Source organism: Pteropus alecto, unplaced genomic scaffold, assembly GCF_000325575.1.
Source record: "Pteropus alecto unplaced genomic scaffold, ASM32557v1 scaffold786, whole genome shotgun sequence".
Lineage (NCBI taxonomy): Eukaryota > Metazoa > Chordata > Mammalia > Chiroptera > Pteropodidae > Pteropus > Pteropus alecto.
Window position 1 is genome coordinate 110,946 of NW_006438126.1, and position 16,747 is coordinate 127,692.

At 48.8% G+C, this 16,747-nt stretch overlaps 1 protein-coding gene across 2 annotated transcripts in view; it reads right to left on the reverse strand.

Moving 5' to 3' along the window:
• Positions 1 to 943: 943 nt before the first annotated feature.
• OAF (out at first homolog) overlaps positions 944 to 16,747 on the reverse strand; it is a 17,806-nt gene continuing 2,002 nt past the window's right edge. Inside the window, exons 2-4 of one of the 2 annotated variants that reach the window (XM_006915648.3) lie at positions 4,373 to 4,507; positions 3,233 to 3,413; positions 944 to 1,999 (exon numbers count right to left, since the gene is read on the reverse strand). In XM_006915648.3, coding sequence (XP_006915710.1) covers positions 1,734 to 1,999; positions 3,233 to 3,413; positions 4,373 to 4,507 — 582 coding nt within the window. In that variant the 3' untranslated portion in view covers positions 944 to 1,733. The remainder of the gene's footprint in view (positions 2,000 to 3,232; positions 3,414 to 4,372; positions 4,508 to 16,747) is intronic. The other variant, XM_015592319.2, reaches the window with a different exon arrangement.

The following is a 16,747-nucleotide window of genomic DNA, read 5'->3' on the forward strand; positions in this document are numbered from 1 at the left end:
AAATTCGTACCATCCTTTAGCCTCAACCCATGTCCCGTCTCATCCAGGAAACTTTCTGCAATAAATCCAGCTTGAATATTCCTCCTCCTTGGATGTCCTCCAGCATCTGGCTCAGCACTTCATATTACAACCTCTTTATAATGGAAGATACTTTTGAAGTGAGGAGGCCTTCGAGATGTCTGGTTTAGTTGTCTCAAGTTTATAGATGAGAAAATGTCTGCTTTTTTCACTAATAGTAACTATATAATAATAGCTAACACAGTGAACACTCAGTGTGTGCTGGGCACTTAACATGTATGTCTTAAGTCTCATAATTAAGAGCATTTTATAGTTGAGAGAGCTGAGGCACAGAGACAAAGTAACTTGACCCAAGAGTGCAGAGCAAATAAGGACACGTTCAGGATTTCAACCCAGAAGTCTGGTTCCAGAATTTTCACCTTCTCTCTTGACTTAATATATCTCATGCTGTCTACTACTGTCTGATTTGCTTATCCATGTATGTCTTCTTAAGCGTAGAAATTTTGTCTTATCCTTCCCTAGTAACATCCCCCGCACCTACATGCTCTCCCACCACACAGTGGCTGAGCACACAGTAGGTGCTTCGGAACAGGGGTCCCCAACCCCAGGCTGCAGACCAGTACTGGTTGGTGGCCTGTTAAGAACCAGGCCATACAGCAGAATGTGAGTGGTAGGCAAGCAAGCAAGGCTTCATATGTATTTGCAGCTGCTCCCCAGTGTTAGCATCACTGCCTCAGCTCACCTCAGATCGTCTGGCATTAGATTCTCATAGGAGCACTAGACCCTGGTGCCAAAAAGGTTGGGGGCTTTCGCTTTAGAAGTTGTCCCAAGACTGTTCACTGATAGAGTATGGCACAATTCTCTTGACACCAGGTGGCAGCATTGGCCAAAAGTTCTCTGAGAACTTCAAGTCTAGAGCTGTCCATCAAGTAAAAATTTAAACTTTTATTTCTGGTAGAAATGATAAATACTTTGCATTACAATATCTGGGATTCAAGTTTTCCTCATACTTCATGCTCTCTCTCTGCCCCAGAACCCTACAAACATTTCTGTTTAGAGGGGACAAGGTAGTGCCTGCTCTCGAGGCCAAGTCCCAAATCCGGGTCTGGGGAAGGCACAGGTGGTCTCAGAGCTGGGAGGTCCCCACCTGCCCCAATGTGGACATCGGAGGCCAGTGATAAGAAGAAGGCATAATGATCTGGTATAGAGGCTGTGGCAACCTTCTCAACAGCCTCCTCTCTGGGGCAATGATCCTCACTCCTTGTTGAACAGTTGAAGGTGCAGAAGGGCCAGCTCCTTCCAGATGGTTGGGCATGGGGTTGTGTGTGGGGAGGTGGGTATAACAGGAAAAGACACCTTTTAGGGTCTAAACCTTCAAAGAGTTAAATAGGAGAATCATAGGCCATGATATTTTCATTGCTTGAAAGAGAGCACCTCAGGGGGCGTTGAGGGGAGGGATGCAGTGTGGAGAACCCCATTCTCCTCTTGTCCTCAAGGAAGGCACAGGGTGGGAGTGGGAGCTGCCTTCATGAGTTAACCCCTGCTATGCCACATCTATTTTCACAGTCATGAGTGATGGGGCCAGAGGCTCCAGAATTAGGTGAAGGGAAGGGAAATAAGGCCTCATTGGGGATTGTCACATCCTCTAATGGGCTGGGGGAGGAGTGGTAAGCCCAGAGCAGCCTCCTGGGGCCCACCCCTGTACCCCAGCCTGGCTAGGGATCCTCATCCCAGAGACACAGCTGCCTCTGGGGCACATAGAAGTTGAAGTTGTAGCTCTTCTGGCAGCTGCGGATGCCGCATTTGTAGGGCACTGGCCGGTCATGGCTGTGGCAGTACTTGAGCATGCAGGGGTACCAAGCCAGGTTCAGGCCATAGTGGCAGACGCAGGGCTTCCCTAGGTCCTCTACCTGCCCGCAGTGAGGCAGCAAAGCCTGCTCTGTGTCCTTGGGCAGAGCCTTGAACATGGAGCTGTCCACACCTGGGAGAGAGAGGCAAAAGTCAAGGAGGGGAGAGGAGTGAGGGGCTCCCCTAGCCAGGGGGCAGGGCCATTCCTTGTATGGCTTCTTTAGGCATCCATTACCACTATAAGTATTCTCATCCCTGTCTTACAGATGAGAAAACCAGCATAGAGAAGTTTAACAGTCTGGCTGAGATCACACAGTAAATAGTGAAGTCAGGACTAGAACCCAGGTCTATATGACTTCAAGACCTTTGCTTAGCCATACTGCCACCCTACACTTAAAAACATTACTATACTGGATTGTGATGGAATAGAAGTGTGTGGTGGGGGAATAAGTAGGAAATCAAGGAAAGCTTCTCAAAGGAAATGATATCTGAGTAGGGCCAGGTGAGGAAGGGCTAGCACAAACATACTGGGAAGTCAGGATGGCCAGGGAGTGGGGTAGATGGGAGTGTGCACATGAGAGTTGCTGGGGGAGACAACAGTGACCTAGGCCCTGGCTTGGATCAGTGGTCACAGGAGGGACCAGCCCCTGGGGGACAGTATCAAGCTTGTACCTCAGTTTGGGGTAGAGCCCACTGGGAAGGGGTATGTGTGTGGAGGGTGTGACCACAGCTCTGTTGGGCATTTCTAAATCCAGTGCTACCCTGGGCAGGCATTTCTCTAGTTTGCAGCTAGCTGAGCAGAGGGACCAGAGACCTGGAGTTGGAATGGTGACATCTCCCTGTCCTTTCTACAGAGGATCTGAGGACAGCCCTGGGAAAAGTACTAAGAAGATAGCCCAGCAGTGAGGTCACATGGGCCAGAAAGTCAAAGATCATGCAAAGATGAGAGGAGGCCTCGAGCTTCTTGGGGGAGAGATGCCGGTACCAGGGAAGGTGTGAAGGAAAGGAGAGGAGCTGATTTCTAAAAGGTAGGCAGGTAGGCATGGGTATCTTTGGGCCCCACCCAGACCCTTGTGCCTGTGCCCCCATCACATGACAGAAGGTCCCATCTCCACTCTCACTAAAGTCAGGGATAAGGTGGGAGTTGCCGGGGAATCTCCTTCCACAGGGCCCAGCAGAGTCACAGTTCTGGGTGTCCCTTCCTGGAATGGGTCATTTCACCTGGCTAACTCCTCTCATTGAAGAGCCACACAGGCATCACTTCCCTAATCAATCCTGGCCTAGTTTAGATGTCCCTCTCCTCAACTCTCACATCTCATATCTATCATATTTGATGTGATACAGCAGTGGACAGCACCCCGCTGACCTTGCTGCAGCCAGAACCAGACGTCCTCTTGGCGTGTGTAGATGGCGTCCACGGCCTCGGCACACACATTACGAAGATGGGGGCTTAGTAGGGCCCCCTGGCTGAAGTTGACAGCGATGTCCATGTGCAGGTGCTCCAGGCCCCGTACCTCCTCAGGTTGACGCACTGCCCGGGGATTTTTCTGTGTGGAGTACAAGAGCCACTCCCACATGGTCTCAGAATGTTCCCTGCCCATTTTCCCCGATCAGACAAGCTCAGGCTGGTTATCTTTAGAACCTGGGAGCCATCTGCTTGGTGGTAGTCAAGGGCTGGCTACCCAGCCCACACTCCAACTAGCAGAGAAAGTAATACCCAGAGTGCAGTCAAGCCTTTTCAGCTGGCCACTGTGCTGTCCTCTGTAGCCTGATGGAGAATTCTGATATGTTGTTCTGTGTGTGTGTGGCAGGGGAGGTTGGGGGGGAGACAGGCGGTGAAGGAGGGTGTTAAAAGTAGGCAGGCCAGGCAAGCCGTCCCAGGTTAAATGAGACCTGGGGGACCACACTTTACAGAATTCAGAGAACTGAGTATCTCTGGGAAGGGCGAGCATGAGGGGAGGGGCCTATGGTAGGCCCTGCTGGATAGTTTAGGGAATTAAGATGAGGCTGGGGAGAGGCCCAGGGTCCAGAAAGAGAATGGGAGCAGGTTGACAGGCTGAAGTGCTTTGAACACTGCACTGAACACTTATACACATCATCTCATTTAATTCTTGCTATAACCATTTCTCATTAAGAAAATAGAGGTTTTGAAGGTGTGAGGTTTTATCCAATGTCACTAGGATAATGAGGATGGCTCTGGGTCTGAAGGCAGATCCAACTTCGGAGTCCAAGCCCCTGGCTTTCATCATAAATGGGGAGAAGCTGAGATTAGAGGACTTGAGGAATATAGGAGTTGGGGATTCCGTGCAGATTAGGGATCTGGAGCAATGGGGTAGGATTTGGCCTGGGGCAAAATCACTTCAGGACTATAGGGTGAGAGTGGGGTACAAGGGATGAGGGCGGGTCAGGTGCTGGGTGGGAGATTTACTTTGGGGCCAGTCTAGCTGCAGCAATAGGGGCTCTGGGGCAGAAGCTGGGCCAAGGCGGGCCCAGGGCAGGCACTCACCTGTCGAAGCTTGGCCATGGCCTCACTGGGGATGATCTCATTGTGGTGAAGCCGGGTGACAAAGCAGAGGGCCTGGAACTGACTCTGACCTTTTTCCAGCTCCCCCAAGATCAGGGCCCGGAAGATCTTCACATACTGATGGAAAAGGGCAGAAAGATGGAGGGGAGTGGGACCTTCCCACGAGCCCAGTCAGTGCTTAGCTCAGGCCCTGGAGCAGACACATGCCTACACACTGCCCTGCAATAGACACTTCCCTCCCACTGGTCTAGGAATTTTTAAACTGTGACTTAAAAGAAAGAACATATCCCAGATATTCCAGAGCCTCCTGGAAAACACACATAATGAACTGCTAGAAAGTTTTTCAAAACAGAACTGTTTAGATGTACAGAACCTCATCTCGAAACAAGTAGCATCCCTTTTTGGCACCTGGTTCATTCATAGCTGATACTTCCTCTTGGTGACACCCCTGTGTCACTTTGATTGGGGTGGGTCAGGACCCCTATGACTACCTGGCCAGGACCTCATGGGGGAAAGGCTATACTTTTTACAAGTACAGATTCCAGAGTTTCTCTCTCTGACATTTTTATTCAGTAGGTTTTGGGAAAGGCCTAGAAATTAGAGCTCTTCAAAATGCCCCGCAGAATTCTGATCAGCCAAGCTCCTGGCCACCCTATCTCAGATGGAAGTTGTAGAGGCAGAATGGGGTTAAGGGCAGACGATGCACAAGCTGGCTGCAGCTGTTGCTGCCTTCCAGCCTGAGGGACCTGGGATGGTTCCCCTTTCCCCACAGGGTTACTAATGGCATCGCCAGCAGGCCAAAGGCTCCTTCCTGTTACTGACTCACTGCATGAATGAAGGAGGCAAGAGAGGGGCAGAAGGGCCATGGGATGGTGTCCCCTTCCCAATCAGACTGCTGGAACCCTGTGCTCCAACCCACCTGTACCTGAGATGCCCCCCTGCTCTCACCCATCTCTGCACCTTGCCTAACTGCTCCCAGTGAGAAGTTAGCAGGTCTCAATCAGAAGTGGTCTGAATCTGTCAAAACTCCCCTGCCTAGGAGGTACCCTAGTGACAATGATGGTTCTCTTCTAGGAACTCCAATGGCTCTGCACTGGCACTGAGAGTATAAAGCCCTGTGTAGGTATTCACCTTTCAACATACATATGTCCTCACTTACTAAGAGAGCCTCCATTCAGTGAGTGCTCACTGTATGCCTGCTAGAGTATAAGTGCTCTGAGAATGGGGTTTAGGGTCCACCTTGGGTTCCCAGGACAGGAAGTGAGGGCCCATGTTTCCACCCCAACTCTGTAATGTATTAGCCAGCACCCAGGCATATCTTCCAGCTTCTCTAAGCCATATTTATAAAATGGAGATGATAACGCATTTACCTGGCAGGGTTGTGGTAAAGACTAAATGAGTTATTGTGGAGGGCACAGAAGAATGCCTGCCCAGAGTAAGTGCTCTGTAAGTGCTAGCTGTGGTGATCAGCATCATTGCAGGTAATCGCAAATGTCACAGGTGATCTGAACAAATGAGTGCTGTTATTCCATAAATCTCCATGCACTGAAGTCCTCTGATTTTATTAAGATGTTTCTCTTCCTTTTACTATAAATGATCTCTGGAACAATGAGCTGTAGGAGTGTATGGGGAGATTTTACCACCAATAGTGCGGAAAGGGAAACTGAAGCCCAGCTGGTGAGAAAGGTTCCACTGGGTTCCTTATGATTCCAGACTTGTGGGGAAGGTGAATCAGAGCTTGAGTTAACCCCAGGTTCCTCTCAATAGGAAATCCATTCTTGGGCCACAAGGCTGGAACCTCCTTGCTCCACTAGCCTGGGCTATCCGATTTTCCATTCCCTTGGGTCAGCTAAGGAGAGAATGGAGGCTGGCCATACTTATGTACTTTCTATTCCAGGCTCAATTCCTGCCAGGTGAGATTTGATACCGGACTTCCCTTCTGAGGGTATTATCAGCAATGATCCTTTAAAAGAATCCTATCTGGAATATTCACAGCATCTTCTCCAATACCACAAGAACGTGCAATACCCTACAGTCTTATGGCTGTTGGTAGTCTCATTGTTTGGGTACATCACCTGCCCACCAATAACAGAAAGCATTTATTTGAATTCTTGGACCAGACCGGAGGATGAAAGAAATTTGAGTTTCTCCCCTGCATCTATATTAAATAACAACAGAATGCTAACACAGTAGAAACTGGGGATGAAGAGAGGGAATAAGGATTTCTCATTGAGCTAGGAGATTTCCTCTGCATCTCCTATTTATTTGTGTAGGACAAAGATTTATTGAAGTTTATAACCTAGAAGGGACGAGTCATTGTTACAATGAGTCAAAAAGGATATATTGTCCCTTTTAAAGTCTTTACAACAGGAGGTGGTAACTATGATTACTACCAAGTTTGGAATGGGTAACTTGCTCAAGGTCATGGGACCAAGAGAAAATGTAATGGGAATTCGAACCCAGGCAGTCTGACTCCAAAGTCCGGGCTCTTAACCATAATATTTAATTGCCTCCTAGATCAACTAGTTCAATTCCCTCGATACGCAGCTAAAGAAACTGAAGCTCAGGCCCACAGAGGTAGTGTGGTCTGCCTTCGGCCACAGAGCTTGTGAGTGGCAGAGCTGGGGTGAGATCCCTCTTCCAGCTTTGCCCATCCATCCAGTGGTGGTCTGTGAGTCCTCTGAGACCTGCTGGGGGAATGTGGCAGCTCCCATGTACGGTTCCACATGACTAAGAACAACAGCATCTGACACAAATATCAGAGTAAGATGAGGCAGGACATCCTTCTAACCTGCTGTCTGCCTGTCATGCCGAGTCTCTTTAAACCCTGAATTCTCCAGTCTTCTTAGTCCTGTTTCTCCAGAAAACCTATATTCTCCAAGCTGACCCCTGAGAGGGAATGGGCAGCCCTAGTTTCTGGATCTCTTTGGCTCTACCGTCCTGACAGTTATCCCTACTACTTTTTACTCCCTACACCTCAGACTCACTACTAAGGTTCCAGGGGCCCCTTTATCTCTAGCACAGAAGGGGAGGGGAAGAGGCTCCCCTGCTTCAGGAAACATCTGGCCAGAAGCTGAGCCCAGCCCAGAGGGAAGCCTGGCTTTTTGGCTTCCCCTCACTTTCTGCCCTGGGATGATTTACCTGGATGTGGGCTAGTGCCCAAGACAGGTGGCATAGCTGGGGAAGAGCCAATGGCAGGGGACTGGAAGTAAGCTTCAAAGAACTAGGACTAAGGCTAGGGCTCCCAAGATGGGAGGTTTCTACAAGGCTCCTTTTCCTATGAGTTTTCAGAACCTGCAGCCCACCAAGAGCATGCCACCAGAAAGAAGTGGAATGTAGTAGCAGGGATGAATTCTTGGCCATGCAGAGGGTGTAGAAAATGTGCCATGGAGAGAGAGAGCATCTGCTAAAGTCCTCTGTGGTTTTTAGTAAGGAACAGAGTAGGTACGTTCTAGGAGAGCACAGCAGTTAAGAACAAAGGCTCTGGAGCCAGTACTACCTGCACTCAAACCCTGGTTTTGCTGACACTAGCCACATAACCTTAGGGATTTACTTAATCTCTCTGCACCTTAGTTTCCACATGTGTGAAATGACTTAAACTAATAGTACCTACCTCAAGGGATTATTGAGAGGAGAAACTGAATGAAAGGTTTCAAAACATTGTGAGCTGACCTCTTTAAATTTCTCTGTCATTGTTGCAACCCATGGCCTTGCTCCAGCTGTGATTTATTCTAGACCTGCAGAGGCAGGAGTAAAGATTTTTCTCTTAGAGATGCACCTGAGACCCACAGAGGTCAGGTGACTGCTCTGGGGCTTGCAGATAATCAGCAAATCAGTGGGAAAGCACTGATTAGCATTACCTGGGGAAGGGCCTTCACAGCCATTAGGCTGGGCAGTGGGGTGGGCAAGACTATGGCAAAGACACCTGTCTTCAAGAGGCTCATGGGGAGCCTGACCTCTTACAGCCAAAGTCAGTGCATTATGATAGGCCTAGGGTTAAGTTTTATGCTAAGTGCCATGGAGCAAAAGACGGATGGAGGAATGTTTGTTGTCCCCTTGATGATGAGGCTTGAAGTGGGGGAGGAAGGAAAGGCTGCCCACAGTGAAGGACATTTCAGTGGTCCTTGACAGTCAAAGGATGAGGGGCTTTCTAGCAAAGAGAGAGAAACATTTACAGAAGATAGGAAGGTATGAGGGTCTCAATGCCCCCACCCAATCCATCCCTCCATTCTACTGTCATCTGATTTGCCCAATTCCCTTCAAAGGCTCCTTCTGTCCTCTCCATAAAGTGTACCCTCCAGAGGCTGGCATCCGAATCTCTGCAAATAACTCCTCTTGTACTCCCTGAGCATGGAATCAAAAAGCTGGTGGTTCCTAGAATGAGCGATGCCATGTGTCTTTCATGAGCTGACTCCTCTGCTGGGGATGTCCTGCATGGAGATCTGCCTACCATGCTTCAAGACTCAGTTCAAATGCGTCACCTCTACCTGTCCTCCCAACGCTGCCCTCAACCAACCCTCCAGCAGAGGCTCAACCCCTGACCTCTATAGCACCAATCCCATTGTGTTTGCAAAGATTGCTTTACTTGTCTTTCCTTCCAAACTCAACTCCTTGAAACTGGAATAGTATCTTATTTTCAGTGTATCCCCACCTCTAAAAACACAGGAGGAACTCGATAAGTATCTGATAATGAATAGGCAAAGAAATGAGTGAACAAATAAGAGCATGAAAGAGTTCTGAGAAAAGTGATGGGATGTACATAGGATGGGGAAGGAATATAGGGGAGGGCAATGAGTGGCTGAAAGAAGAGGCTGGCAAGAAGGGCAAAGCACAAGACCAGCCAAGGTGTCTGAGCTTAATCTAATAGATCAATGGATGTCATCAGTGGGTTTTGAGCCTGGATGTGACATGAACAGGTCTGTGGTTTAGAGCTGAATGAGAAACCTTAATAGTGCTGTGCCACTGTGCATATGATCAAAATTCATGATCCAGTGAGGTTCAGCGGGAGACATGACCTTCACAAGTCACACAGCCGCAGGGGCAGAAGCTGAAGCCCAGCTCTCCTGACTCAGTCCAGTGACCTTTCTGCTCTTCCAAGCTTGCCCCTTAACCCTTGTTCAGATAGTCTACCTTTCTCTGTGTCCATTCCCTGCCATGTTTTTTTTTGAGATCCACTGTATCTCACAGAAAGAAGACTGCTTTGGTTCAGCTATACTGGGGCTCCAGGTGAACACCTAAGAGGCAGTAAAGACCTGCTCTGAGAAAAGCAGGGGGCCTAGCCCTCTGCGTTTTAACAATAGGTATTCTGTGCCAGGCTCCTGATGTGGTTTTCCTAGATGGGGAGAGTCCCCAGGTAAAGCTTAATGTTGAGGATTAGAGGCAAGACCACAGACAGAGCTTGCTGGAACTCTGGTGATTGTGGAGCTGTCACACTAGCCAACTGCCAATTTCCAGCCTTAGATAAGACTAGAAAGAGGGAAATGAACTCTTTTTCTTTAGTCCCTGTTGGGGTTTTGTGTTACTTGCAGCCAAGTCAAATCTTAACTGATACATACAGACATACATCTGCTTTCCCCATTCATAGGCCACATGTCCATAATCTTTCACACATTCTTGCTGTTTCTCAGTATTTCTTTTGCACACAGTTGCTCCCAATCTCTCACCAGTGGCACCCAGGCTCTCTCAAAGCTTTCTCCTGCCCCAGGCTAACACTGGCTCAGTTGCACATTCTCATTCTCCTTCATACACACTTGCTCATATGAACACATTTCCTCTTTCACAGTCTCTCCCATGGAGCCTCTACCTCACCCCTTTTTCTCAGAGTCATATGCAACATCTCTCATAGACAGTCTCACAAACCTATCTTCTCACTTGATTTCCCACACCCTCTCTCCCTCACTGAATTCCCCCAGTCTCATACATAGCATCTCATGCTCCATCTCACACACACCCGTTCTCACCAGTCTAACAACCCCCTCACATGCACTTCCCTTCAGTCAGTCATACACACCCTCATATGTAGCATCTCTCCTGACACTGCTTCACACACATCCTCTCATAGGCTCAATACTGCACCTCCAGCCTAGCAAATCTCCTCTTTCTCTACCCCTTCATGCCCTCCCACTCCCTGCTGCCTTCCCTATCACCATCTCCCAGCTACCTCCCCACTCTCTACATACCCTTCTCCAGAGAGCCCACTCTGGATAGTGGGGTAGTGAGGCTCTCCTGTCTCAGACCTTGCTGTCCATCTAGCCTTCCACCTTAGGGAAGCTGAAAACTAAAGGGGCCAGGATGGAGGCATTGCCTCTTTCCTCAATGCCCCTTTCCCAACCCACCACTGTACTACAGTGGTTGTACAGCCCAGGTTGGAAGCCACCTCTCCAGGGTTCTCATGAAGCAACTTGCCCCCCAGCCACTCCTCAATTCCTCCTTGTTCTTGGACAGCTGGCACTCTCTCCTAGGAGTTCCCTCTGCCATCTTGGTCTCCTTCCCATCACACCAGAGTGTGTGATTCTGAGGCCCAGGCTGAGCCAATCTAAATATTTATTCCTCTGCTCCTGGCTGGAACTGCTTTATGACTAGAGAGGGGCCAGCTTCATTGGGCTGGAGAAGAAAGGGGTCGGCCTGGAGAGTAATCCAGGAATTAATGTCTTCCTAACCCCATGCTGCCTGCCATGTGGCAGACACAGGAGCACCTTGGCTGGTGTGCCCAGTCTCCTTGAGCAAAAACAGGGGTAGATGGAGTCAACCCAAAGCTGGCCAAGCACATCCCCAGGCTAGTGCCCATTCAAGATGTCTGTACACTCTCAGCACTAGGCCTGGGACAGAGGCTTCTTGTTACAGGGCATTAATACAACCACCAGCCTGGAGCAGTGCCTTCTACCCCCACCCCTCTCCTCCCCCAGCCCCTAGTGCTCTGTCAGCCAAATCACAAAGGTCACCACTGTCCTGACTGCCCCAGGAACAATGTGAGGCTTTATGTGGGTATTCTGCGCCCCACTGTCCCGCTGACTCAGGGCTCCTAAGATGGGGCTCGCGGCTTCCTCTCATTGAGATTCCCAGCCCCAACACCTCCCTTGCTTCCTGCCCTTTAACAGAATCCCCAGGGGCAGCCACTTAAACATTTTGCCAACTTAAAGGATGGAAGTTCCTAATGATGCTTTGGTCCCCAGAGCAGAAAAAAAGGAGCTGGAACAATCTGCTTAAGAGAGCAGGGGAGGAGGGCCCTGTCTGGACCTGGCTGGCACCACCATCTCATTTTGCACACGCCTACACTGGCTTTTGCTTTGCAAAGGCCTCTTATTCACTTTTCAAGTGAAAAGCCTGCAAGCACCATACTATTGCCCCTGTTGTGTTCCTGTCATGTCTGAGCCTGGGGCTCAGAGAGGTTAAGTGACTTGTCAAGTCACACAGCTTGTCAACTCACACAGTGAGTGCTCAGTAGTATCTGTGAGACCTTTTAAAAATGGTCCCCTCAACCCTGCCCCCCATCTCCTTGAGAGGAAGGAGTTAGGGAGGAAAGAGTCTCGGGCACAAAGCTGCTAAGGGGTCAATACTCAAAATTCACTGGGAGTTACGAGTTTGTGGCACAAGTGTGTATAGGGGAGGGTTTCTCTGTGGATTTGTTCCTCTGCACCAAGGCTTTTTTCAGCCTCTTTCTTCCTTTTCCCCTACTCTATTTAGGTTTCGTAAGCCTTCTGGAAGGAGCCCACTTAAATGCCACAGTATACACAGTCAACTGGGATACAGTGGGAGGATCTCTGGGCCCTAATCCTGTACTGTTAGCTATTGGATCTTGTCAAAGTCACTTCATAGCTCTGAGCCTCAGCTTGCACATCTGCAAAATAGAGGCAATATCTGCCTCATGATGCAGTGGTGAGGATCAAATGAGGCCAGGTCTGTGACAGCAACTAACTGTGTGACATGAATGACCCTTCAAGTGTGAGATCCAGATATACACAATTCTCATCTCAAGGCTGGACCTTCTGTCTTCCTGTGGAAGAGGAGTCTGTCCTGAGCTTTTCCTCTTCCTCCACCATCACCACCACCAACTCTCTGGAGCTTGGGGAATCTAGTAGAGAAGAACCTCACTTCTATCTCTCCCTACCTTCTTTCTAGCAGGCTACTCACTTGTTCCCAGGTGGCAGTTTTCACTATCTAATCCAGATCTTTTGCTAGGACTCCACCTAGACATAGGCATTCAGAAGTGGGAGCTGTTAGCCAACCTCCAGGGAGCACATCTGAACCTCTGGGCAGGACTGCTCATCCCTGATCCATGGAGGAATTTATTATACATGGCACAGGGACTGCTCTTACATGGATACGAGCCAGGTCATTCCTCCCTGTGACTTCTCATAAACTACTGTGAGGAAATGCTCTGGACTCTCAAAAAGTTGGGCTTCTCTTGAAAGCACCTCGTACTACCCTCTGTTCCCCGCAAAAGACATTCTATCCATCACATGCCTCAAAACCTATGTTAGGTTGCACAGACATGGACCTAACATAGACAGGGTAGGGGGAGACTGGGCTCTAAAAGGTTCTCCTGCCTGACATCCATGTCATGTGATATCCCATTAGAATAAACAACCTCAGGCAGCAATGTAGCCATCTGCACATTCCACATCTTCACTGACTGTATCTCACAGCCATGCAGCTTCCTATGTTGCTCCCCAGATCAGGAGCCCCCAAGGCAGGGACTCTGGCACTCTCTGTACTGTTCCTTTATCTGGTTCCCACTCAATCATCAGTGCCCAGGGAAGGGCTCGAGTTCCAATTTCTTTGGGTCCTTCAGAGTGACCTTGAGTTGACTCATACTGCCATATAGCTGCACTTTCATAGCTGCAGCCCACAGCCCTCACAATCCCCTCCATCTACCCTTTTGGAGTCTGTAGCTCCTTCCTCCTTGCTCCTGTTGTACCCACCACCTTGAAGCAGTTGCACATGACTCTCATATCTTTCGGCCCCACCCTCCCCATCTGGTCAGCACCAAACCATGCCTGAAACATGACTCATCCCTCTCCCAGCTTTTGGAGACTCAGACTGGGGGACAAAGGTAAAGAGAACTTAGATAAGGACAGCAGCCATGGGGAGAAAGACCAAGAAGGCTACCACACAAAAAGCCAGGTTAGAGACTGGGGATGGTGACATGCCCACTATTAGATATGCCCAGTGAGAATGTACATATGGGTATAACTACATATATAGAATTTGGATTATAAAGAAGAGCATTGACTATTGAGTATGTGTATGAATTGCAGTTCTGTACTGAAGGCATGTAGAATTAGGCCTAAATATATGCTGCTTAAACACATTAGGGTTATTGTTGGTAGAATGATAGGCTTCAAATAGGTGACTGAGTTTGGGCTCTACCTTCATTTGACAGTCTAACCTGGTAGTTCTTCCAAGTCCCTTCCTCTTTCCTGGAGCAGCTAAGCCAGTGGTTCCCAAACTTCACTGCGCACTGGAATCACCTGGATCTCTTTAAAAAATACTGCTGCCTGGCTCCCACCCTCAGACATTCTGAGTTAGTTGGTATAGATAGCAGCCCAGGCATCAGGATTTTCCAGAGCGCCCCAAGTAATTTTAATGTGCAGCAAAGTTTGAAAGCACCTGAGCTATGGCATGTCTTTTAGAGCCACAGCTCGATCTGCCTGATGGTCAGCAGCCTTTGGGCAAGACTTGCAGTAATAATGCACAATGGCCATTTGATAGCTCCAAGCTACTAGTGGAGTTGTAATCTTCGCCTCGGCTCCAGGATATGTGTCCTACAGAAGTCTAATCAATTACTGTCACTGTGTCACCAGCTTCAGGTCCAGTGTAGCAGTGTGAGAGGCAGACCCTGTTGGAAGCCTGCTCTTGGCAGAGGCAAACACTGAGGCTGGGAGGGGGCATAGAAAGGGGGCTAGGTGGTGGGTGAAACTGGCCAGACAGAAGGTTGCAATGCACACAGCACAAGGGCCTCAATGCTGCCCCGTGTAGAATGTCACAACAAAGGGACTGACCAGCAATTTTGGAGTGTGATGGTTAATTTTATGTGTCTATTTGACTTGGTTAAGGGATGCCTAGAGAGCTGGTAAAACATTATTTTCTGGGTGTATCTATGAGGCTGTTTCTAGGTGAGATTAGCATTTGAATCAGCAGAGTGAGTAAAGATAGCCCTCACCAAAGTAGGTGGGCAGTCCTCCAGTCTATTGAGGGTGTAAATACAACAAAAAGGTGGAAAGGAAGGCGGAATTTGCTCTCTCTGCTTGAGCTGGGACACCATCTTCTCCTACCCTCAGACATTGGTGTTCTCAGGCCTTGCCACTCAGACTGGAATGGAACCACACCAATGGTTTTCCTGGGTTTCCAGCTTGCAGATGGCAAATAGAGGAACTTCTCAGCTTCTATAATTGTGGGACCCAATCCCTCATAATAAATTTCTTTCTATATATCTATATATGTGTGTGCATTTCTGCTTCTATGTGTTTCTATTGTTTGTTTCTCAGAAAAACTCTAATGCATGGCACTTAAAAGAGAAGGTTACTGTGAGGGACTCGAGGCTCCTACAGGCTCAGTGTAGACTTGATGTGTGACTTTGAGTCCATCAGTCAACCTCTTTGAGCCTAAGCTTAGCAGGGAAGGTCCATGCTAAGATGCTATGTGAGCCACAATTAAAAAAGTTAATGGCTTCCATTTCTTGAGCACATAGCACAATAGCTGACACATAGTATTTTGCATGTATTCCTGTTTAGTTCTCACCATAACCATGGAATTGGTACTATTATTATCCCCATTTTGCAGATAAAGAACCGAAGATTTGCAGAGATCAAGAATTTTTCCCAGGGTTAAATCAGGTCTGTCTCTGGACTATCTCCCAAAGGTGCTGAAATGGCAAATGTCCCTATTCCCAAGCAGACTAAGGACTTTTCCCAAACCAATCCAAATGGATTTGGTACACAAAACAAACAAAAAAACACATGCAGGCCTTTTCCTACAGAAAATATCATTACTTCGAGATAGAACCTTCTTGTGGAAACCTACCAAAGACTTTGAGGCCTGAGGCCTGAGAACTGACTGGGCAACCAGAGAGATCCATCCCAGAAAGATTTGGATTGGGTTGGGAGGGAAGGCTATTCTACCACACCTCGGCGTTTGCCAGCTCTACCCGGCCCCAGTTTGAGAAACTCAGAGCTGGAGGGGACTTTGGAGAGTTGGTTCTTTCTGTGCCTTCCACTCCCAATTCCTGCCCTTGCTTATGAAATTAGAGATGCCAGGGGCGGGTGTGAAATGGCAGCTTCTGGGTCAGAGGCTAACCTGAAAAGTAGACTTTAGAAATCTGGGTGGAGGTTTGAACTGCTGTGGAAATTAAAATGGGGTTCTTACAATCAGCAAAAAATGGAATACCTAACTGGGCAGTCGGCCCTCCCACTACACCTTCAGCCTCAATCCTCAGTCCTCTACCCCACTACCTCCTGAGCTCTCCTCTCTCCTTGCCCTCAGGGTAGAGCAATAAAATATTTCATGCTGCACCTAGGGGCTGTAAAAACTTAGCTCTACCTGCTGCCTCTTTCACTGATGTCCCAACCACAGCCTTGGCTGCTGGAGAGGTCCCAGGGATAGGGGAGTCTCTCTCCAGGGATACAATCCATAGAAAAATGGGCAGTGGGCAGGAAGGTTGGAGGCTCAGCACGGCTGGAGGCTCACTCTCAAGGGCAAAGGGCTTCAATGGAATGTTAGAGGGGAAGATTCGATAGCTGCCTCCTGAGGGATGCAGCCACTATTTGGATTTTCTGGGAAAAGAACACACTTGACAAAATTCCCCTGGAGTTTAAGTGGGAAAACAGGAGGTATTCTGTTCCCATCAGCTTCCCCCTTGCCACATACAAACTGACCTGGCCCTATCTGAATCTAAGAACCTGGCTGGGGCCTGTTGAGTAAGGAAGGACCACAAAGTCTTTCCGACTGTGACCACTCACCTTTACCTCACCCACTATGTCTACCTATGTCCCATGTCAATGACAACTCAGTATTCCTGAGACAGATCAGCAGTCAAGTCCTCTCCCACTGTCCTCTGGATCTCTGTCCCCCATTCTATCTATGGCAATTTTGCCAGGTCCCAAGCTACCTCCCCAAATCTGCCCTGTCTCCTCTCAAGTTCTCAGACTCTAAGGAGAAGAGAGAGGTGGCTCAGGCAAGGGTCGCACAGTCCTGGCCTTCTCCAGCTGCCTAGCTAATAGGCCTCCTCTCTTCACAACCCCAGAAAGAGAGCCTCACCAGGCTTCTTTTTATCAGGACAGGGGTAGGGGATGGGGTATAGGAGATCAGGAGACTCCCTGTGGGCACTTACACTTCACCTACCCTCTTTTCCTCCAGGAT